The sequence below is a fragment of the Cervus canadensis genome, chromosome 5, assembly GCF_019320065.1.
Source record: "Cervus canadensis isolate Bull #8, Minnesota chromosome 5, ASM1932006v1, whole genome shotgun sequence".
Lineage (NCBI taxonomy): Eukaryota > Metazoa > Chordata > Mammalia > Artiodactyla > Cervidae > Cervus > Cervus canadensis.
This window is the reverse complement of record NC_057390.1, coordinates 52,827,139-52,852,738: the sequence shown is the minus strand read 5'-3', so window position 1 is coordinate 52,852,738 and position 25,600 is coordinate 52,827,139. Positions and strand designations below refer to the sequence as shown.

The following is a 25,600-nucleotide window of genomic DNA, read 5'->3' as shown; positions in this document are numbered from 1 at the left end:
TCAAGGTCTTTCCCAATGAGTCAGCTCTTCCCATGAGGTGGCCAAAGTATTGGAGTTTCAGCTTCAGCATCAGTCCTTCCAAAGAACACCCAGGCCTGATCTCCTTCAGGATGGACTGGTTGGATCTCCTCGCAGTCCAAGGGACTCTCAAGACTCTTCTCCAACACCACAGTTCAAAAGCATCAATTTTTTGGCGCTCAGCTTTCTTCACAGTCCAACTCTCACATCCATACATGACCACTGGAAAAACCATAGACTTGACCAGATGGACCTTTGTTGGCAAAGTAATGTCTCTGCTTTTTAATATGCTATCTAGGTTGGACATAACTTTCCTTCCAAGGAGTAAGCGTCTTTTAATTTCATGGCTGCAGTCACCATCTGCAGTGATTTTGGAGCCCCAAAAAAATGAAGTCTGACACTGTTTCCACTGTTTCCCCATCTATTTCCCATGAAGTGATGGGACCAGATGCCATCATCTTAGTTTTCTGAATGTTGAGCTTTAAGCCAACTTTTTCACTCTCCTCTTTCACTTTCATCAAGAGGCGCTTTAGTTCCTATTCACTTTCTGCCATAAGGGTGGTGTCATCTGCATATCTGAGGTTATTGATATTTCTCCCGGCAATCTTAATTCCAGTTTGTGCTTCTTCCAGTCCAGCGTTTCTCATGATGTACTCTGCATATAAGTTAAATAATCAGGGTGACAATAGACAGCCTTGACGTACTCCTTTTCCTATTTGGAACCAGTCTGTTGTCCCATGTCCAGTTCTAACTGTTGCTTCCTGACCTGCATACAGGTTTCTCAAGAGGCAGGTCAGGTGGTCTGGTATGCCCATCTCCTTCAGAATTTTCCACAGTTTATTGTGATCCACACAGTTGAAGGCTTTGGTGTAGTCAATAAAGCAGAAATAGATGTTTTTCTGGAACTCTCTTGCTTTTTCGATGATCCAGCGGATATTGGCAAATTGATCTCTGGTTTCTCTGCCTTTTCCAAAACCAGCTTGAACATCTAGAAGTTCTCGGTTCATGTGTTGCTGAAGCCTGGCTTGGAGAATTTTGAGCATTACTTTACTAGCATGTGAGATGAGTGCAATTGTGAGGTAGTTTGAGCTTTTGGGATTGCCTTTCTTAGGGATTGGAATGAAAACGAACCTTTTCCAGTCCTGTGGCCACTGCTGAGTTTTCCAAATTTGCTGGCATATTGAGTACAGCACTTTCACAGCATCATCTTTCAGAATTTGAAATAGCTCAACTGGAATTCCATCATCTCCATTAGCTTTGTTTGTAGTGATGCTTTTTAAGGCCCACTTGACTTCACATTCCAAGATGTCTGGCTCTAGGTGAGTGATCACACCATTGCAATTATCTGGGTCCTGAAGTTTTTGTCCAGTTCTTCTGTGTATTCTTGCCACCTCTTCTTAATATCTTCTGCTTCTGTTAGGTCCATACCATTTCTGTCCTTTATTGAGCCTATTTTTGCATGAAATGTTCCCTTGGTATCTCTAATTTTCTTGAAGAGATCTCTAGTCTTTCCCATTCTGTTGTTTTCCTCTATTTCTTTGCATTGATCGCTGAGGAAGGCTTTCTTATCTCTCCTGCCTATTCTTTGGAACTCTGCATTCAAATGGGAATATCTTTCCTTTTCTCCTTTGCTTTTTGCTTCTCTTCATTCCACAGCTATTTGTAAGGCCTCCTCAGACCACCATTTTGCCTTTTTGCATTTCTTTTCCATGGGGATGGTCTTGATCCCTGTCTCCTGTACAATGTCACGAACCTCCATCCATAGTTCATCAGGCTCTCTGTCTATCAGATCTAGTCCCTTAAATCTATTTCTCACTTCCACTGTATATTCATAAGGGATTTGATTTAGGTCATACATGAATGGTCCAGTGGTTATCCCTACTTTCTTCAGTTTAAGTCTGAATTTGGCAATAAGGAGTTCATGATCTGAGCCACAGTCAGTCCTTTGAATGAAAACCCAGGACTGATCTCCTTTAGGATGGACTGGTTGGATCTCCTTGCAGTCCAAGGGACTCTCAAGAGTCTTCTCCAACACCACAGTTCAAAAGCATCAATTCTTTGGTGCTCAGCCTTCTTTATAGTCCAATTCTCACATCCATACTTGACTACTGGAAAACCATAGCCTTGACTAGATGGACCTTTGTTGGCAAAGTAATGTCTCTGCTTTTTAATATGCTGTCTAGGTTGGAGAGTCTCATGTAAAACAAAGTGACTGTAGTTGATAACACTGTTGTGAAACTGAAATTTTCTAAGACAGTAGAATTTAAAGTTCTGACCAAAAAAGAAGTATGCTAGGTGATGGATATATTAATTAGTGAGATGGGAGGAATCTTTTCACAGTGTATATGTATATCAAATCACCATGACGTACACTTCAAATATCTTAAAATTTTATTTCAAACTCAATTTTGTCTCAATAAAACTGAAATTAGAGAAAGAATGAATGTCTGTCCATTAAAAAGATTTGCAGAGATGTTCTTTCATTGGTTAGATTAAAATTGGGCTTAAAACCTTTAAAGTCTCATCCAAGTTTGAGCTTCTGTGATTCTTGTTGGCTGGGAGAGCCATTTTTTTCTTGAACTGTCTTCTTCAGAAAACTGTTTCATATTCATCAAATGGTTGCAGACTTTTAAACTTTGTGCAAAATATTTTTACTACATCTATTTGAAAGTGACCCAGTACACATCATGCATTCCTTATGGCCCGCCCTATAGGCGGACCATTTTGGTCATTTTAACAGTTTATTCTTCTTGTTGGGTCTTGTGAGTTAAACTCTGTCTTTTTATCACTCTGCCCTCTCATGAAAGTGAACTGTTAGAACAATTATGATACATCAACTGTTTTCCTTTGGTTTGTGGAAGAAAATGTACTTATTTACATTGATGAATAGCCCTAATTGGGTAAAATAGACTGGTAGTGCTGAGCTAATACCTTTAAATGTCTTGTCTTAGGCCATTAATATTCCCTTGTCACACATACATTTAAATAGTTGGAAGAAAGCCTTGTGTTCTTGACTCCTGTCAGACTTAAAGAATGATTTTGTCAAGTCATTCCTTTCTGCCCTAGTTGATTGATAGCTAGATTTTGGTCTTCTAGCTTATGTAAAAAATGTTAACTATGTCTTTCAGCTTGTAGGCAAGGACATTTAAACTATTCTAATAGTCAATTTACAGAGGAATTACATTGCTTGTTTACTAGAGGGGTCAAAGAATGTACCCCTATTCATCAGAGACACAATTCACAGGGCTCATGAGCTAATGAAGGCAGTATTTATGAGTCCTTGCACTTGCTGGATGATACCAAGTTCAAGGTGTCCCTGGCCCTGACTGCTTGGGACTCTGGCTCTCAGTTTTGGATGTGCCTATGCTCATGGACTGTGTATTTAGGATGACTATTATTTAATCCTACAACTCTCAAAAATGATAAAAAAAAACAAAACTAGAATGCTAGGTTGTCACAGTACTAAACTTCATCTGTACCTCTCAGAGATGTCTCTATGATAAGGCAGATCCCTTATAACCTGTGTCATCACCAGGCTAATAGATTTTCATACATACTATAATTATATCCAAAAGCATGGAAAGTGGATTTGATCCTTTCTGGAAGAACTATCACTTCCACACTTCCATTGCCACGAGTCTTCGTTAAGAATCTGAAAATCTACAGTTTTGAAACACTTTGACCAGGAATTAATAAGATAGTTACATAAAGGCAAGTATGACCCATTGGCATGTTTTTGCAGTAGACATATCTTGACCCTCTATTTTTTGAGGGTCAAGAAATGAATCCTCTATATTTTTTTTTCTTTACAGACTCCTAAAGCCCCTGAAAATCAGAGAGTCTCTAGTGAGCATCCATCAGGCTCCTTTCAGCTACCGAAATGGAGATTCATTAAGACTCTGCATCAGTTCTGCCTCTGGAGGGACAACTGATTCCCTCTAGGGCTGTCCATCTGCCCCTGGTCTGTTTTTCCACCCTCTCTACTGGAGTTTTCTTCTTTTTGTTCCTATTATCATGGAGGAGGCTTTCAGAATTCTTTATGCACTTTACTCATCATCCAGAAATCTGGACCATGTGTTTTTCTGGAATTACACATGCACGTGTGTGCACGCACACACACACACACACACACACACATACACTTTGCTTTTGGTTGATGTTGTATGCAGAGCTGGTGGAGTTCAGTCATATGAGAGGTTACATATATTAGTAGTTTAGCACATGAACTCTGGGACCAGCTTGGGTTCAAAGTCTGCCCTTGCCACTTATCATCCATGTGAATGTGGACAAGTAACATTCATTTGCCTCAGTTTCCTCACCTATAAAATGGAGAGTATGTACCCAGCTCTATTCAGAGAAATAAATATTGAAAGCATTTAGAAGAGTGCTTGACACAAAATAAACATTAAAGTCTGTTAATATAAAATACTAATTTTTCCCAGTTCTTTCCTGCTCTCCTTTTTGCCACCTTTCTCCATGCCCTGTCACTGCAACTCTGCCTTCTGCATACACCCTCCATTCCACCAGCCTCTCCTATGTTTCCTTATATTGCCTCCAGCGCCTATGGGCTCCATGTTCTGCTCACAGTTTTACCACTACCAAGGAAAGCTGCTGGATTGAGACCATCTGGAAATCCATGATGACCCAGCATAGCCTGGCATCCTAAGGCAATGTTTCACTCTCTCTCTTCCCATGGAAGCAGTTGTCCCTGCCTATTGTGGAAGGAGAAGGGTGTTTTAGTACAGTCATGTGTACTGGGGCAAAACATGGAGCCAGCAGAAGGAGCCAAACACCTACTGCTGTTCTTCAGGGTGATCCCTGACCAACTCTTCCCTGCCCTAGTCCCCATGACTTGTCAGTACAATTTTGAGCTAAATTCTCAAGTTCTCAGTTGCTCAGTCATGTCCAACTCTTTGCAACCCCATGGACTGCAAGCTGCCAACATCCTCTTTCCTTGGGATTTTTCAGGCAAGAATACTGGAGCAGGTTGCCATTTCCTCCTCCAGGGGATCTTCCCAACCCAGGGACCAAACCCACATCTCTTATGTCTCCTGCGTTGCAGGCAGATTATTTACCACTGAGCCATCAGGGAAGCCCCCTATTTCAAACTAGAGTTTGTTAAATCCATCAGTTCAGTTTAGTCGCTCACTTGTGTCCGACTCTTTGCGACCCCATGAACCACAGCATACCAGGCCTCCCTGTCCATCACCAACTCCTGGAGTTTACTCAAACTCAAGTCCATAGAGTCGGTGATGCCATACAACCACCTCATCCTCTGTCCTCCCCTTTTCCTCCTACTCTCAATCTTGCCCAGCATCAGGGTCTTTTCAAATGAGTCAGCTCTTCACATCAGGTGGCTAAAGTATTGGAGTTTCAGCTTCAACATCAGTCCTACCAATGAACACTCAGGACTGATTTCCTTTAGGATGGACTGGTGGGATTTCCTTGCAGTCCAAGGGACTGTCAAAAGTCTTCTCCAACACCACAGTTCAAAAGTATCAAATTCTTCAGCGCTCAGCTTTCTTTATATTCCAACTGTCACATCCATACATGACTACTGGAAAAACCGTAGCCTTGACTAGACGGACCTTTGTTGGCAAAGTAATGTCTCTGCTTTCTAATATGCTGTCTAGGTTAGACATAACTTTCCTTCCAAGGAGTAAGCGTCTTTTAATTTCATGGCTGCAATCACCATCTGCAGCGATTTTGGAGCCCGGAAAAATAAAGTCAGCCACTGTTTCCACTGTTTCCCCATTTGCCATGAAGTGATGGGACCAGATACCATGATCTTGGTTTTCTGAATGTTGAGCTTGAAGCCAACTTTTTCACTCTCCTCTTTCACTTTCATCAAGAGGCTTTTTAGTCCTTCTTCACTTTCTGACGTAAGGGTGGTGTCATCTGCGTATCTCAGGTTATTGATATTTCTCCCGACAATCTTGATTCCAGCTTGTGCTTCCTCCAGCCCACCGTTTCTCGTGATATACTCTGCATATAAGTTAAATAAGCAGGGTGACAATATACAGCCTTGACATACTCCTTTACCTATTTGGAACCAGTCTGTTGTTCCATGTCCAGTTCTAACTGTTGCTTCCTGACCTGCATACAGGTTAAATCTATACAAGTAAATAATTGCAGCTGTGTTATTTTTAAACATAGCCCAGGACTTATAATGGTCTACATAGAGCAGACTACTGTTAATCCAATGCTTTTGGCCAAAGAACTGAATTGGAATAATGTCAATTCATCAATTGATTGATCAGAAACTTTTTTGATGGTGTCTCCCTGAAACTATGGGTTAGTGACCGCAAAAACTTATTCTAGTTAAATGTGTATATTATCAGTTATCTCTTGTCACAGTAGTACAGTATAACATTTAAGCAGCATGCAATAATAGCATTTGCTTATCTCTAGTCTGGAGTGGTCACCTTGGTCAAGTCCTCTCACATGTATGGATTCACTTGCTCTTGGCTGACCCAAGATGGTCTTGATGGAGGTGACTGAGGTGACCTGGTTCTAGTCCATGTGTTTGCCTACTTCCTCCTGGAGCAAACATTCTAGCCTGGGCACATCCTTCTCATGAAACTGGCAGAGAACCAGACCAAGCGAGTCCACTTGACCAAGCAAGTCCACCCCTGTATGCACCATGATGGCCAATATCTATTGACCTTAAGTATGCCACATGGCCCAGCCCAGAGCCAGAGAAGGCAGCCAGTACAGAGTTACATGGCAATGGGCTTGAGAGGCGGTGGAGAATGGAGTCATTCATATAACAATTCTACTGCAGTTATCTACTCAGTGCTTCTTACTTCATCAGCAAGATATTTATCTGCTTTTATCTTGACTGCATGAGTACTCGTAGAGAAAAAATCTAGAGAGCAAGGACTGTTTATCTGGCTAAACTGAACCATCACATGTTTGCTCTTTGGAGCATGCTTTGGTGTTTCTAACGATGACAGTTGTGCTTTGAATTGATCCGGCAGGGCCTGAATTGGGAAGAGGGGTGTATGGAGAGAAGCATGAAGCCTGATGAGCTCTTTTTTTTTTTTTTTTTAAAGAAATAATTGGTTTTCCTAAAGAAAGAAGCTAGCACCCTAATTAAAATGATTTTGCTTCATAGAAGATAGTCAATGCCATCAGGATAATGAATAGAATGACCAAAGGATTTTGTGTGTTTCTCATTAAAAAAGAAAAAGAAAATAAAGTAAAAACAGTGATTATTCTCTAAGTGCTCTTGCACAAGCTTCATAAATACGCCTCTACTCCCCCCATATCTGTCCCCACCCCCAGTCCAAACTCTGAACAGTTCTGTCATTACTGGTGGACTGTGCATTGGGGGCACCTTAGCTTATTAAAGTGGCTTTGGGTGGATTACTGCACTGACTGATTACCTTAATTGACCTTCAGACTGGCTAAAATTTGCCTGACTTAATGAGGCTCAACTTTTGTCAAGCCCCCAGGCTAGATGGCTCCTGGCCCAGACACTTTGTTGCTTTGATTTTTCATTTTTAATAACAATTACACCCCAAAGCATAAGGAAATATGGTAAAATATGTCAGTGATTGTGAAGAGCCCAGAGCAGCTGTATCCTAGGGAAGATTTAAGGTTCAAAGATTTGAACCCATTTAAAATCACCCTCTTGCATCATTGTATTGAAGAAATTAATACTATTATTCTTAACAAGATTTTTCTAAACATCTGTCTAAGTGACAAGACATCTTAAAACAGCCAGCCATTTGTTGAATATCATCAGTCCAGCCTGGATTTGGGTGTTAATATTTATTTCTGAAAATCGAAATAGCCCTGGATTGCTCTGATGCACAGAAACCATTCCACCTAAAGGTTGACATGCAAGAACTCTTAAATTGAACATAACGTTCAACAAAGATTCCTCCTTCTGCAGGAGGAATAGAATTTATTGACAGTAGTGACCTGGAACGCTGACCTGAGAAGGATTATGAAATAGTATTTGAGCCCAGGATAAAAGAATGCCATGATTGATTAGTTGTGTCTGGTGTAGGCATAGAAAGGAAATGAGGGAGGATGTTTGCCATTCCTGTCCCACCCAGTTCATAGTTTCTGATCTTGTTTCTTATAAACAGCCCTTGACCTTTAATTTTTTTTCTATAAATGTTTTTATTGTTTCAACCTTCCACCCATGCTTGAGTACCTGAATCATTGTTTTATCAGACCTATTGTTTATTGGCCATTTTTTTTTTGTTTTGATTAAGCATCTGAGTTCCTTTCCTATCTTGGGGGAATTCCTCATTATATGAATTTTGATATAAGAAGCTAAAATGGCCAGAACACTTGATTTTACAAAACATTCCTTGAAAAAACTTCCTCCTTCATCCTTGCAGCTAAATGTTGACACATAACCCAGAGTTTGGGTCTGTATTTTGCCTGGATAAAAATCAGATGCATTTACCTAAGACTTTGAATCAGAAGCTAATGACACAAAGACACGGTGTTAACATTCTGAGTTCTTTTCCTTCTTTCAACTAACAGGAGAGCTTTTCTGCTTAAATCTTCCAGAATTGGTCTCTAATGCTTGCAACTAAGAACTTAACTGATATAATAGGTCTTCTAAGGCAGAGCTCCCCAAACTGTATTGTGCATAGGAATCACTTAGACTTTTTATTAAAGTGCACATTCTGATGGAAACGGAAGTCTGGAATATGGCCAGGGCTTGCTTTTCTAACAAATTCCCAGGAAATGGTGGTGATAGGTGATACTGGCCTGTGGTCCATCTTTTAAGTAAGAAGGATCAAGGGAAGGGAAGGGAACCTGAAAGAAGACAGAATTGACAGGGGAAAAAAAGATCCATTTCAATGTGTTTTAGTTAAGTTATAGCAGACCAATTGTTACAACTAATAAACTTCAAAATGGGCAACAGGTCCAGTTATTGGACAGTTATATATATGATGCAAGATAGAATTGCATTCTTAATCATGTAACAATACTGGACTAGTATTGTTACCCGGTGAGGTTACCCTGGGCAGCATTCCTCCATGCGCTAAGGTGTAGGTTGATTGGGGGGAGGGGGGATTGTCCACCATCTTAAACTCATGGCTTCCCAGGTCATCCTGGTGTCATGTCTGTATTTTATCCAGATAAAAATGGAAAAGAATATGAGAAATATTTAATTTTTTGAAATTTTAAACTATAAAGCATGGGTGTAGGAATCCACACATAATAAGTATTATTATTATGCAAACATTCTTGTAACCACTACCCAGGTCAAGAAATGGAAATTTGCCAGCCTCCCAAGAAGCCCTCTTGTGTATTTCTTGCCTCCCTCCAAAAGTAATCATTATTCTGACTTTAGAGTGCTCACTTCCATGTATGTTTTTGTGGTTTTATTATCCTGATGCGCATCTTCAGATGACATCATTTGGTTTTGCCCACATTTGGGGATTTATCTTTTAGTCTGTTAATCTATTTCATCCACTTCCTTCCCTTTCTTTTGCTTATACTCCATCTGTTGGAGAACCCGGATGGTTAGTAATGTAAGTTTTTGCATTTTGCTGAATACACATGTGTGGTGCCATATGTCCCATATGTTGTTCTGTCTTCTATACTTTCTGCAAATCACCAAGGGGATCCAGAGCCTCCACCATATCTAGGTTTGATCCCTTTGACATCACTATGGTTGGGATTGTGCTATTTCATCAGAAGGCACGTAGTACATGATTCTTTCTCTGTTTTTAAAATTGAAGTATAGTTGATAAACAATATTATATAATTTACATATGTACAATATAGTGATTCACAATTCTTAAACAGCTGTCTTTTTTGGTGATTTTTCAAACATTGTTGTTCATTGTCTAGAATGAAGACATTTTAATTCATTATTGGTTGCAAAATGGTGATCTATCATTTTGTTTTCAATTTATTAAGTGGACTAAATTTAGAGTCAGATATTTCTCTTATTACAAAGAATTTCAGTTCACATAGGAAAGGCAAGATATATTCTTGATTTTCCCGAGATAAGTGAAATTGGTTCCTTGTTGTCCTCTTAAGGTGACCAGTTCATCATTATTGTTTTTTAGTCCTTATACACTCATTTAAAGTTATTTTATGGGTTTCAAGCCACTGAAATTTTTATTATTTGAGAAGTTTAAACTGCCTAACCTTTGGCCAAATGAGAGCCTCCTGAGTTACTTTTACATGACCCTAGTAGTCTCTGAAGGAAATGGCAGCCCACTCCAGTGTTCTTGCCTGGAGAATCCCAGGGACGGGGGAGCCTGGTGGGCTGCCGTTTCTGGGGTCACGCAAAGTCGGACACGACTGAAGTGACTTAGCAGCAGTAGCAGCAGCAATAGTCTCTGATGGGCTTCCTAGGTGGCACAGCTGGTAAAGAATCCGCCTGCCAATGCAGGAGACACAAGAGATGTGGGTTCCATCCCTGGGTAGATCCCCTGGAGTAGGAAATGACAACCCATTCCAATGTTCTTGCCTGGGACAGAGGAGCCTGGTGGGCTACAGTCCATGGGGTCACAAAGAGTCCGACACTACTGAGCACACACAGACACAGTGATCTTTAATAACTCTCTGCTATTGGACTGTAAAGAAAGCTGAGTGCTGAAGAATTGATGCTTTTGCACTGAGGTGTTGGAGAGGACTTTTGACAGTCCCTTGGACTGCAAGAGATCTAAGCAGTCAATCCTAAAGGAAATCAGTCCTGAATATTCATTGGAAGGACTGATGCTGCAGCTGAAGCTCCAATACTTTGGCCACCTGATGTGAAGAACTGACTCATTGGAAAAGACCCTGATGCTGGCAAAGATTGAAGGCAGGAGGAGAAGGGGACATCAGAGGATGAGATGGTTGGATGGCATCACCGACTGAATGGAATGACTTTGAGCAATCTCCAGGAGTTGGTGATGGACAGGGAAGCCTGGCATGCTGCAGTCTGAACTGACTGACTGATCTAGTAAAATAAAATATAGGCTTCCCAGGTGGCGCTAAAGTACTCACCTGCCAATGCAGGATAGATGTAAGAGATATGAGTTCAATCCCTAGGCCAGGAAGATCCCCTGGCAGTGGGGCAGTGGGCAGGAGGGCACAGCAACCCACTCCAGTATTCTTGCCTGAAGAATCCCATGGACAAAAGGGACCTGACCTGCTGCAGTCCATAGGATCTCACAGAGTCAGACACAACTGAAGTGAATTATCACGTATGCATAATAAGATATTTCAGGCTTATTTATATATTTCTAGCCTCAAAGACGGAGAAGGCAATGGCACCCCACTCCAGTACTCTTGCCTGGAAAATTCCATGGACGGAGGAGCCTGATAGGCTACAGTACATGGGGTCGCGAAGAGTCGGACATGACTGAGCGACTTCACTTTCACTTTTCACTTTCATGCACTGGAGAAGGAAATGGTAGCCCACTCCAGTATTCTTGCCTGGAGAATCCCAGGGACGGGAGCCTGGTGGGCTGCCGTCTGTGGGGTCACACAGAGTTGGACAGAGTGACTTAGCAGCAGCAGCAGCAGCCTCAAAGAACTTGGAATCAAATCATTTCCCCAAGAAGCTTTAGTTTGTTTTAAGGTAAAATTGTATTTCAAAAATGTTCATTGTTACTGGACTGGCCATTGTTGGACAGAACTGGAAACTGTACATGTGTGTGTTTACTTTAAAATCTCATGTGTTCATATTGGTATTTTTACTTCAGGTTTAGAGTAATAGGGTTTTTCCTTAATCTCCCTTTTTAAAAAAATCTCTTTTATATTACATTGTCTTTCTTCCACACTAACACTTCTGGTTAGCAAGGACACGGGAGATGAGAAATAAAATTTCATAACTATTTGCTTTGTGTGCATGCTCACTCAGTCATATCTGACTCCTTGCGACCCTATGTGCTATAGCCCACTAGGCTTCTCTGACTGTGGAATTATCCCACCAGGAATATTGGAGTGGGTTGCCATTTCCTCCTCCAGGGGATCTTCCTGACACATGGATCGAACCCTCGTCTTCTGTGGCTCCAGCACTGGCAGGCAGATTCTTTACCACTGAGCCTACCTTTAAACATAGTAGTGTTAGAATAACAATATTCATACTACCATTATAATTAAAATCACATAAAATAGTTAAGATCTTTTTACAAAAGATCTTATTCCCTTTTTCATTTTTACATCTTCATTGTCAGAGCATAAATCCATTTTATACTATACTCTCTCCCATTTGACTATCCTATGTTCTTAGTTTTATAAATAAGAATATATTGAATGCTCACTGCCAGTGCTTATGTTATGCTTTTCGAGTTATTAGTTGATGTTTTTCTAGTTATTTTTCCAGATAAAGTTCATCCTTTAACAGATTCTCTGTCTTATAAAAATGATATTTTCTGAGTTCTTGCATGTTGATCAAATTTTGTCTGTGGTTTATATCCTTGAAAGTCAGTTCTTAGCTCACATTTTCTTTCCTTGAGGGTCTTAAATGTAGTATTTTATTTTCTTCTGGCATAAAACTTTGCTGTTGGAAAGTCTAATGATCATATATAAATAATTTTCTTTCCTTTATTTGCCTAAATACATAAGTACTTACCCCTTTTTTCTTTAGAATCCAATTTTCTTGGTTGATAGATTAGGTTTCCTTTCTCAAGTACATGAAATGCTTTTTCAGAAAATTGCTTATATATTATGTGTATAATATATATTTCTATATCAAATATATGTCTAATATAATGTAGATAGAATATAATCTCTATATGATATGTTTTAATAATTATATTAAATAAATAATTATATAAGTAATTATATTTATATAATAGCACTTTAAAAATTATACATATTCAGGAAAATATTCATGAATTACTATTCTTAGTATTCTTTTCATTTTCTTGCTTTGATTTTCCTCTTTAGGGACCTCTGGTAACCATATATTGAAATTTCTTTGCTTATCTTCAGTATTTGTTACCTTTTCTCAAAATTTTTAAAATCTCTTTTAGAAGATTTTATTTTGCATTTAAAATTTTTTCCTTCTTTTCTATTTCTTTTGACGCATTTGCTACTGTGTTTATTCATTCCTATTTAGTCTTTTTCAAATGATTTTTCTTTTACTTATAATTCTTTTCTAAGTTTCATGACTTCATCCTTGAATTTCGTCTTTTTCTAATTTATGTTCTTTCATATCTTGCATCATTTTTAGTGCATTTTAATGTGTTTGAAATAGTAGATTACAATTTTAATTTGTTTTACAGGCATATCTTTCTGGGATGCTTTCAGTTTGTATAGAGATGATATGTTTTTCTTATAATAGTTTTATGTGAATTTTGACCTTGATCATTTCAAGTTGCTCATACTAAATGAGAACTCAATCTTCCTGAAGACTTGGAAAAAGTCTAGAAGAGCAGATAATTCTTCTAGCTTCACAGAGCTCTCACTTCTCTTATTTTATGTAATATTTAAAAATACAGTAGGTTAGACACAAGATGACAGATATTGTATGATTTCACTTGTATGAATGATCTAGCATAGACAAATTCATAGAGACAGAAAGTAGATTTATTAGGGCTGGGAGAAGGGGAGCATGGAGAATTCTTGCCTAATGTTTATAGAGTCTCTGGGATGATGGAAATATTTTGGAACTGTATGTTGGTGATGGTTTTACAACATTGTGAATGTAATTAATGCCACTGAATTATACACTTAAAGTGAAAAACTTTTATGTTATATATATGTTTTGCAAAAATAAAATTTTCCTAAGATAAAAAAAGCAAACATTGTCTTGATTGGTGAGATAGCCTAGTTCTGACCATTGCCCCCACTTTATCTAGATCTGGATCGTTCCTTTCTTTTGTCTCTATTGCCCCCAGCCAGTTCAACTTTGATTACACTCTCAATAGCTTCTCCTTCAAGAGGGTTTCTGTGCTGGAGGAGAGCCAAGCCAGGTCAGCTTCAAGTGTCCTCTGTACTGTCCCCTTCAGACTTTATTAGAGGTGGCTCCGTGCCACCTTATGGGGGCAGGCAGGTTATTTAAATTTTCCAAGTCTCATTTTCTTCATCTGAAAAACTGGTGGTGTAAGAATAGTCCCTATCTCATAGTATTGTCATGGGGATTAAGTGATATAACATAAAAAAACCTTGGTTGATCTAAGTTGTCTGGCACATCACATATGCCCAGAATATATGAGCTCACCAATAAAAGTAGTATTCCCAAGAAGAAATTTAGCACACCTTGCTAATGAGTAACTAATTAATGTTAATTTTCCACAAATCTTGTTATGTTTTATATGCTAAAATGTCCAACTCAATCCAGAGTTAAACTAAACTACACATACACACAGGGATACCCTCTGGTAATTAGTGCAAAAGGAACTGGACTTTGTACATTTCCCTTCTTCTGACCAATGATAAGTGTATATGTATCATACTATCAAAAGATTTGCCTGAATACCCCTGAACAGGAACATTTGTTTGGAAAATATACACATTGTTTATCATCTTCTCTTCTGTTTATTTGTATTTGGGGTGTTTTCTCCTTGCATACATTCTGACAATTATGAACAAAGCAGCACTAAGGTAATTGTTCAGTACAGTTTCATTTCATTTTAATGTGGCTGTCCTACTTCCCATTTAAACAATGTGGGAATGATGTGTAATTATGCATTGTTAGAAATTTGGGTATGTTTATTCTAAATTACCTTGAAGAATAATTGTCAGTAGTTCTTTCTGGAGCATACCAACTGTATCATCACAGCACCTGGCAGATACATTTTTTTAGATTGTTAGGAGTTTCATGTTTCTCCCTCCATCAAATACAAACAATGGATGTTAAAAGGGCTGGAGACAGCAGAGAGAAGATTTTCAGGTCGCTTCAAGGCCTAGTTCATCATCTAAAGTTCTCCCTATCTGTTGATTGATGCCTACATTTCTTCTTTTTCTAAAAAGCCCGAGTTCTTGAGATGAATCAGGACTTAAAACCTGAAGGGAGACACTTGGTCAATGAAGGATGTCAGAAGAACTTTGATAAGGACAGCCTATAATGTACTGAGCTACAAGTCATGTGTGTAACTTCCAAGTTGATATATAATACAGATAATTCAGAATCAGTCATATCTCTTTGCCTTCCTTTGATATGATAAGCACCAGGAAGATTAAAAAGAGAGTTGCAGCATTATGTCTGTGAACCATGAGAACTGGGTCTTTAGAAAAGCTATTCCTAGGAAGTGATTTAATTCGTATGACTTAAAGAGTAATACAGTCAAACAGACAGTAATTCTGTCCCTTAATTCTTTGTTTTCATTTTTTTTTTTTTTACTGTAGCTTCGGAAAGCAGTGATGGATCACATATCAGATTCTTTCTTGGAAACCAACGTTCCTTTGCTAGTTCTCATTGAGGCTGCGAAAAGTGGGAATGAGAAGGAAGTGAAGGAATATGCCCAGGTTTTCCGTGAGCACGCCAACAAGCTGGTGGAGGTAAGTTAAGAGAGGCTTGAGACTAGAATTTGTATCAGTAGGTTTAATCTCTATAAATGGGTCTTGAAATTTCAACAAACCAGGCTCCTGTGATTTTCCTGGATCTTTCTTTTACCTTCTGGTGACTCCATCCTTTGTAAAAGACACAAGTTTTCAGTAACCTCTCCTCTCACTATGACACAATTCTAAACAGATTCTGAAAAGTATCTGCTAATTTTCCTCAACAGTAAGCAGAGGCTGAAACAGGAGCAATAGAAGGGACAGTCCAAGTGCTGAAGACCAGCTTTGGTTTGAAAAAGTAGAATTAAAACTTCCAAATGGAGATTTAGACACAGTTCCCTTTTTTATCCCATCTCTACTCACCCACCTAAACCCGAATTAGCTGGCCACATTATGAACATTGTAAAAATTAGTCTCCCCTCCCTAAAAGAGATGTTTGGAATCCTGGTAAAGACTCTTGGGGCAGTAGTAGGAGTGTAAGTTCAGGTCCTAGGTATATTCTCTGTGTTAGAGACATCTGTAGAAGTTGCTTTATAAATGCAAAATTGTACTGTTTGACTGAAACCCTTGAACTTCCTACTGTAGCCCCAGTGTCTTGGGGTGACATTAGACTAAAGAAGCTGAAAATAGAGTCATGCTTATAATATTATGGCAATCTTTCTGGCTCTGTCCCCAAATATGGGGCAAATACCCTATCACCCCTCACATTCCACCTACAGATTCCAAGATTTGGCTGCAATTCCAAGTTAGCCGTTGTGGAATCCAAAGTCTTTCCAAGGTTGGCCTTGGAAGTTCTGCCACTTTCAACTTTAAAGAAAGAACAGCTAAAGAAGGGGCAGTTGGAGTGACAAGGGGAGGAAGAAGAGGAAAGGAAGAAAGTGAAATGAGTGCTACAGAAGTTAAAAATATTAATATGCAATAAATCATAATATTAGCATACATCATCCCAATATATATAATTCTAGTATTTACATGATAGTTGCAGAATTTATAGAGAACATTAATTAATGATGTGCTGTAGCTATTATCAATAAAGACAGGGACATGAGATTAGAGTCATATGATAAACATCTCCTACTTTCAGTTATGCCAGTGTCCTTCTGTAATTCTGTGTACAGCCTCATTTGCAGATCGTGTTTGAAGTTCAAATTTGATGCCCTGGGTAAGTATGAGGCCAGGGCCAAGTAGCTCCCTACTCTTTTTTCCTATCTTATTGACCCTGGACACAGCCATCATTTCCCTGCATCCCATCTGTATATTTCACTGTAGGGGAATCCAGTCACTCTGGGTGATTCTTGATTCACAGCTTGTGCCAGCAGCAGAAGATCCAGGTCGTTCAGACCCCACGTTTCGGACTGTTGCTAACTTGCTCCCATAGTTGTTCCTTTCCTTCTACCTGTGTGGTCCCTGCAGCCAGCAGCATTTTGGAATGTCCGGATGCCCAGGAGGTGCCAGGACAAGGGTGTACATTGGCCTCTGTTTGATTAGACATGAGCTGGACTTGAAAACATTTCTGCATCTTATGTGCTTCAAACAAGTGCATCACTGCTGATGCAGACATGTAAGAAAACTTGAGCACTGGGCTTAGAGTCACACTTCTTCCAATTTGAAGTGTCTATATAGACCTGGGTACTTTTCTGGGCCTTAGTTTCTGTGTCTGTAATATGAAAAATTTGGTTGTTATATTGATTTTCATATCTATTACCTTGTTAAATTCACTTCCTAATGCCAAGTTTTGACTGTATCCTGTAGGATTTCTTATGTATATAATCATGTTATCTGCAAATTATGACAGTTGTATTTCTTCTTTTCCAATCCCATGTTTTCTTTTTTCCTTGTATTATTGCACTAAAAAAATCTTCAACTTAGAAGTATGATAATAGATATTTTTGTTACCTTTAGATCTCAGTGAGGAAATTTTAATATTTTACCATTTATTATATCATTAACTCTAGATTTCTGTGGATACTTTTGTTAGATTAACTTATTTGTCTTCTGTTACTCCTTTTTTAAGATTTTTAAAATTTATGAATATGTATAGAATTATGTCATATTTCTGAGAATATTGCATAATTTTTGTCTTCTTTATTCTCCTTCAGAGGGATCAAAAATATGCTTTCCCTCAGAAAATAAGTTAGAAGTTATTTTTTCTTTTTGTTTTCTGGAAGTGAATGTGTGAGAATGGCATTATATATTTTTTAAATGTTTGGAGAAATTCACTGATATAGCAATCTGAGCCTGGGTATTTATTTGAGGAAGAGTTAAAAAATTGGAGATTCAATTTTTAAAGCATAAGACTGTTTAAATTTTCAGCTTCTTTTGGGTCAGCTTTGGTAAGTTGTATTCTAAGAATTTGTTATTTTCATTTAATTTTCTAAGTTTTTGGCATAAAATTGCCCATGTCTTCTACCATTTTTAAAACATGTATTAGAATGTGCACTACTCTTTCTTTTTTTTTTCCCATTCATCCCTCATGTGCCTAATTGTGTCTTCTTTCTTTTTTATTGATTAGTTTTGTAAGAGGTTGACCAATTTAATAATTTTTTCTAAAACATAGCTTTCAGTTTTGTAGAATTTTTAAGTTTTATTTAAGACTTATCTTTGTATTTCTTATCTTTGTATTTCTCTTATACAAGAATGCTCTTATCTTTGTATTTCTTTTTTCTGCTTTCTTCTGTTATAACTTATTGTTTTTTTCTATTCTTTTTGAAATGAATAATCCTATCATTGATTTTTAGCCTTTTATTTTAGTAATATATGTGTTTGAGACTATAAATTTCTTCCTAAACTATGCATGTCTCTGGTTATTTTCTGCTGACCTAATTTTTAGCTCACTTATCCTGTCTCCATCTGTGTCCAATATGCTTGAAATTGATCTATTGAGTTCCATTTTTATTTAAGAATTTCCAGTTTTTCTGATATAATTCATTATCAGGTCATCTCCTTTAAAATATATTAATCAGAATTGTTTTAAAAATCCAAGTCATAAAACTCCAGTATTTGAATCAATTTTGTTTCTGTTTTGTGGTTGCCCTATAGAGTGGTCCAAGCCAGTCCACAGTGGCTTCAACAGAGACAACAAGTGCTTTTGGTTTTTATCAGGCTTTGGGGTCTGGAGTCAAGATCTCCATGTTGGGGCTGGAGTTTAAATGTTTCTTCAGACTCTCTTTTAGCATAGGAAAAACGGTGGGCTTTCCTATCAGTTTGCCCAGTTTGTAGCATGAGGGAAAGGGGGAAGAGTGAGGCTTAAACATTGTCAGCAGCCAAACATTCAAAATAGAATTAAGACTCTTAATTATAATTAATCTCTTGTATTTGCCTGATGACTGGAATATGCCATGTTTCATTTAATTGAATTTGTACTTGTTTAACTAAATGGTCACATAGCCCTATGAGGCTTTCAAAATGGAGACTTTAGTATGGTGACTGTTTGCTATTTGATTTTATCTTGAAGATTCTTTATTTCTGGTATGCTGGTTAATTTTTGATTGAATGATAGACATTCTTATGAAAAAATATAGAGAATCTGTGTCTTAGTCTATCCAGGCTGCTATAACAAAGTACTACACATTCAGTGGCCTATAAACAACAGAAATTTATTTCTCACAGTTCTCGAGGCTGAGAAGTCCAAGACAAAGTTTCCTGAATAGGTGTATTCTGTGAAGGCCATCTTCTTTGTTCATAGCTTCTCACTGTGTTCTCACATGGTGGAAGGGGAGAGGGATGACTGTGGGGTTCCTTTTTATAAGAATAGTAATCCCATTTATGAATTTCATAACCTATGAAACTCTCAAGACCTCACTTCCTAGCCATCACATGTGGTATGAGGATTTGAAAGTGATGAATCTTGGGAGGACACAAACATTCAGACCATAGCAATCTGGATGATTTTTCTCTCCAAAGAGAATTCATCCTGTCCTCTGACAGGCAGCAGAGAGGCAAACCACCTCAGTCCATTCGAAGACTTGAAACTTCTCTGATTTGAGGCTAGTTTATGACTTTCTAAGGTATAGTCTACCTTTCTTTTATCCTAGTTCTATGGAATGGTCATTCCAGATGCCAAGAGAGAATCAAATGAAGTACTTAGTATCCCACCTCATCTATGAAGCATTTACTCCAGTTTTTGTTTTCTCATCATCATGATGGGTGTAGACTTTGATTTGTTTTTGTATGCCTTTAGGGACTACTTGGCTCTTGTTATTTGTAACTTAATAGACAAAAATGGTGGGAGAAAGCATTTAAAAAAATAAATAATGCTTATTTTTGAATGTCCCTTTGTTATGGGCCTTTCGTTCCAAGCCTCTGCTTCCTCGGCCGTCCTGTCCAGTTTTTGCCTCCCCAACCCTATGAGGTTGCTGAAAACTCTTAAAGAATCATTTTCCTCTCAGCAGCAACCGTCTATTTGTATCTGTTTCTTCTTCCACAATAAGAATTAGCAAATCCCTGAGAGGAAAAGTGAAATGCAGAAAGCTGGGCCCCCTTCAATGAGCATCTCTTTTTGATCTAGTCTAAATTTTGACTCCTTTGGCTGATGTCTCATGCTTTGAAGCAAATTCTTTTATTTCTGCATTTCTAGTTGTTCTCAGCAGGAAAGTGAGATGAGTCTCTTACTAGGTTCTTTTTCATGGCTGGAAGTGGAAATTCCTGAGAGAACTGGTTGGGATACATTTGTGAGATGATTTTTGTTGTTAATATTTTTACTCAGAGATTTTTTTATTCAATGGAATGTGCTGTGCTTAGTCCCTCAGTCGCGTCCAACTCCTTGTGACCCCAGGGACTGTAGTCCACCGGGCTCCTCTGCCCATGGGGATTCTCCAGGCAAGAATACTGGAGTGGGTTACTACACCCTCCTCTATTCAATATTGGCATGGGTTGCCATTTCCTCCTCCAAGGGAGTTTCCTGAATCAGGAATTGAACCTGCATCTCCTACATCTCCTGCACTGGCCGGTATATTCTTTACCAATGGTGTCACCTGGGAAGCCCCATTAATGTAAATCACATAGGAATTATATATCAGATAATTTTGAAGGAAGAATGAATGAATAATCAATATTTGACTATCAGTTCAGTTCAGTGCAGTCAGTCAGTCGTGTCTGACTCTTTGCAACCTCATGGACAGCAGCACACCAGCTTCCTTGTCCATCACCAACTCCTGGAGCTTGCTAAAACTCATGTCCATTGAGTGGGTAATGCCATCCAACCATCTCATCCTCTGTCGTCCCCTTCTCCTCCTGCGTTCAATCTTTCCCAGCATCAGGGTCTTTTCAAATGAGTCAGGTCTTTGCATCAGGTGGCCAAAGTATTGGAGTTTCAGCTTCTGCATCAGTCCTTCCAATGAACACTCGGTACTGATATCCTTTAGGATGGACTGATTGGATCTCCTTGCAATCCAAGGGACTCTCAAGAGCCTTCTCCAACACCACAATTCAAAAACATCAATTCTTTGGCACTCAGCTTTCTTTATGGTCCAACTCTCACAGCCATACATGACTACTGGAAAAACCACAGCTTTGACTAGATGGACCTTTGTTGACAAAGTAATGTCTCTGCTTTTTAACATGCTGTCTAGGTTTGTCATAGTTTTTCTTCTAAGGAGCAAGTGTCTTTTAATTTCATGGCTGCAATTACTATCTGCAGTGATTTGGAGCTCAAGAAAATAAAGTCTGTCACTGTTTCCATTGTTTCCCCATCTATTTCCCATGAAGGGATGGGACCAGATGCCATGATCTTAGTTTTCTGAATGTTGAGTTTTAAGCCAACTTTTTCACTCTCCTCTTTCACTTTCATCAAGAGGCTCTTTTGTTCCTCTTCACTTTCTGCAATAATAGTGGTGTCATCTGCATATCTGAGATTATTGATATTTCTCCTGGCAATCTTGATTCCAGCTTATGCTTCATCCAGCCTGGCATTTCTTATGATGTAGTCTGCATATAGGTTAAAGAAACAGGGTGACAATATACAGCCTTGATGTACTCCTTTCCCAATTTGGAACCAGTCTGTTGTACATCAGTTCTAACTGTTGCTTCTCGACCTGCATACAGATTTCTCAGGAGGCAGGTAAAGTGGTCTGGTATTCCCATCTCTTTAAGAATTTTCCCCAATTTATTCTGATCCACACAGTCAAAGGCTTTAGGGTAGTCAATGAAACAGAAGTAGATGTTCTTCTGGACTTTTCTTGCTTTTTCTATGATCCAACAGTTGTTGTAAATTTGATCTCTGGTTCCCCTGCCTTTTGTAAAACCAGCTTGAACATCTGGAAGTTCTCAGTTCACGTACCATTGAAGCCTAGCTTAAAGAATTTTGAGCACTACTTTGCTAGCGTGTGAGATGAGTGCAATTGTGTGGCAGTTTGAACTTTCTTTGGCATTGCCTTTCTTTTGGAGTTGGAATAAAAACTGACCTTTTCCAGTCCTGTGGCCACTACTGAGTTTTCCAAATTTGCTGGCATATTGAGTGCAGCACTTTCATAGCATCATCTCTTAGGATTTCAAATAGCTCAGAATTCCATCACGTCTACTAGCTTTGTTCATAGTGATGCTTCCTAAGGCCCACTTGACTTTGCATTCCAGGATGTCTGGCTCTAGGTGAATGATCACACCATCGTGATTATCTGGGTCATGAAGATCTTTTTTGCATAGTTCTTCTGTGTATTCTTGCCACCTCTTCTTAATATCTTCTGCTTCTGTTAGGTCCATACCATTTCTGTCCTTTATTGTGCCCATCTTTGCATGAAATGTTCCCTTTGGTATCTGTACTTTTCTTGAAGAGATCTCTAGTCTTTCCCATTCTATTGTTTCCCTCTGTTTCTTTGCACTGTTCACTTAGGAAGACTTTCTTATCTCTCCTTGCTATTCTTTGGAACTCTGCATTCAGATGGATATATCTTTCCTTTTCTCCTTTGCTTTTTGCTTCTCTTCTTTTTTCAGCTATTTGTAAGGCCTCCTCAGACAAGCATTTTGCCTTTTTGTATTTCTTCTTCTTGGGGATGGTTTTAATTACTGCCTCCTGTTCCATGTTATGAACCTTCTTCCACAGTTATTCAGGCACTCTATCAGATCTAATCTCTTGAATTCATTTAACTTCCACTGTATAATCATAAGGAATTTGATTTATGTCATATCTGAATGGTTTAGGGTGTTCCCTACTTTCCTCAATTTAAGTCTGAATTTTGCAATAAGGAGTTCATCTGAGCCCCAGTCAACTCCTAGTCTTGTTTTTGCTGACTGTATAGAGTGTCTCCATTTCTGGTTGCAAATAATATAATCAGTGATTTCAGGATTGATCATCTGGTGAGGTCCATGTGTAGTGTCATCTCTTGTGTTGTTGGAGGAGGGTGATTGCTATGACCAGTGTGTTCTCCTGACAAAACTCTATTAGCCTTTGCCCTGCTTTATTTTGTACTCCAAGACCAAACTTGCCTGTTACTCTGGGTATCTCTTGATGCCCTACTTTTGCATTCCATTCCCCTATGATGAAAAGGACATCTTATTTTGTCCTTAGTGCTAGAAGGTCTTGTAAGTCTTCATAGAACCATTTAACTGCAGCTTCTTTGGCATTAGTAGTTGGGGCATAGATTTGGATTACTGTGATATTGAATTTTTTGCCTTGAAAATGAACAGAGATCATTCTGTCATTTTTGAGATTGCACCCAAGTACTGCATTTCAGACTCTTTTGTTGTCTATGAGCGCTACTCCATTTCTTCTAAGGGATTCTTACCCACAGTAGTAGAAATAATGGTCATCTGAATTAAATTTGCCCTTTCTGGTCCATTTTAATTCACTGATTGCTAAAATGTCAATGCTCACTCTTTTTATCTGTTTGATCACTTCCAATTTGCCTTGATTCATGGACAAACATTCCAGGTTCCTATGCAGTATTGTTCTTTATAACATCAGACTTTACTTCCATCACCAGTCACATCCACAACTGGGTGTTTTTTTCACTTTGATTCAGCCTCTTTAGTCTTTCTGGAGCTGTTTCTCCACTCTTCTCCAGTAGCATATTGAGCACCTATTGACTTGGAGAGATCATCTTTCAGTGTATTTTTGCCTTTTCAAACTGTTCATAGGGTTCTCAAGGCAAGAATACTGATGTAAACCACATTCCCTTCTCCAGTGGACCATGTTTTATCAGAAGTCTCCACCATGATCCGTCCATTTTGGTTGGCCCTACACAGCATGGCTCATAGATTCACTGAGTTAGACAAGGCTGTGATTCAAGTGATCAGATTGGTTAGTTTTCTGTAATTGCGGTTTCCATTCTGTCTGCCCTCTGATGGAAAAGAGGCTTGTGGAAGCTTCCTGATGGGAGGGACTGGGGGAATCTGGGTCTTGTTCTGATGGGCGGGGCCATGCTCAGTAAATCTTTAATCCAATTTTCTGTTGATGGGTGGGGCTGTGTTCCCTCCCTGTAGTTTGGCCTAAGGCCAAACCAGGACTGTTGTGTTCAGTGCCCCTGACCCCATGGCAGCCCATTGTCGACCTGGGCCTCTGCCGGAGACTCCTGGACACTCTCAGGCAAGTCTGGCTCAGTCTCTGTTGGGGTCACCGGTCCTTTCTTCTAGGTGATGCGCAGAAGGTTTTGTTTGTGCCCTCCAAGAGCCTGTTTCCCCAGTCCTGTGGAAGTTCTGTGATAAAATCCCACTGGCCTTCAAGGTCAAAGTCCCTGGGGGTTCTCACTCCCTTTGCTGGATGCCCAGGTTGGGAAATGTTGTGGGCCCTAGAACTTTCACAACAATGCAAGAACTTCTTTGGTATAATTGTTCTCCAGTCTGTGGGTTGTCTGCTCGGTGGTTCTGGGTGGGGCTCACATGATGCACCTCCCAGGTCTGCTGCAGCCAGAGGACCTGTCCCCACGGCAAGCCACAGCTGACCTGTGCCTCTGCAGGAGACACTGAAACACTCAAAAGCAGGTCTGGCCCAGTCTCTTGTGGGATCGCTGGGTACTGGCACACACAAGGTTTTTTTTTTTTTTTTTTTTTTTTTTTAGCTCTCTGAGCATCTCTGGTGGGTATGGAATTTGATCCTAAACACAATTTCACTCCTTCTACCTTTACAGGAGACCTGGGTTCAATCTCTGAAGAAGGAAAAGGCTATCCACTCCAGTATTCTGGCCTAGAGAATCCCATGGGCTGTACAGTCCATGGGGTTGCAAAGAGTCAAACATGACTGAGTGACTTTCACTTTCACCTTTGCTTATGGTTTCATTGTTTTATATTCAGTTTTCACCTATTTTTATGTGTTTTTTTTCCCTTATAATTCTGTATCTTTTTCTCCCAGTTTGGTATTTTCTATTCAGAGATGAATGTGATGAGGTGAACAGAAGGTATCACAACCTTTTATACAATGTCAGTTTTTAGACAATCTTTAACAAAGACAGTTTAAGTGAAAATAAGATATTAATAAAGTATGAATAGACAAGAATAACTTGAATTTTCATAATTGCCTTAACAAGTGAAATTTTTATGCTTTTTTTCCCTATAGTGTTTGTCACGTTTAATAAAAACATAGGTGAATTTATACCAGAGTATTTCTTGATTTGAGAGAGTTTAACAGATCAGCAATGATGCTTCATGAACTATACAATCAGCCACTATAGGAAATACCACCAGTAGTCATTTCCCCCCATCTCCAGAATCCAGCTAATTCCTTTCTTCTGAGGGTGAGCTCAGGGCTTCAGGGCAGGGCTGACTCTGAAGGAGTGCTGATCTGATCCAAGCACACCTGCTCTATCTCATTCCTAGGCTTTCTGGAGAAATGCAGTGCAACTTATGGCAACTCAGTACCAAAGTAACATGGTCTGGGCGGGGGTGAAGTGAATGTAAAGTGGGGCAAAATATGCATTGCAGCAATAAATAAATAAAACTGAATCTGGAAAATAACATGTAAAATCAATACAGCTGTTTCAGAGCCTCCAGACAGGAACATTTCTTCCATGGCTTTGCTTTCAGTGTATCTGCCTGCTCTTCTTTCTACTCCCCCATCTTTACCATAAAAGCCCCAGTGCAAACTGCATACCCTCTAGTCTGGGGAAATGCAGGGTCCTCCCAACAGGCCTCTCTCATATGCCTGGTCTTTCTGCATGCAGCAGCCAGAGTGAAATTCTGAAAATGCAAATCAGACTGTGCAACTGCCCTGCCTGAGGCATTCAGCGATTTC

The 25,600-nt window shown here is 39.2% G+C and overlaps 1 protein-coding gene across 5 annotated transcripts in view; it reads left to right on the top strand.

Moving 5' to 3' along the window:
• The window catches only part of CTNNA2 (catenin alpha 2), a 1,320,456-nt gene that overhangs the window by 1,042,846 nt on the left and 252,010 nt on the right, over positions 1 to 25,600 (top strand). For all 5 annotated transcript variants that reach the window (XM_043468829.1, XM_043468828.1, XM_043468827.1 and 2 more), the window contains one exon: positions 15,289 to 15,441. In XM_043468829.1, coding sequence (XP_043324764.1) covers positions 15,289 to 15,441 — 153 coding nt within the window. The remainder of the gene's footprint in view (positions 1 to 15,288; positions 15,442 to 25,600) is intronic.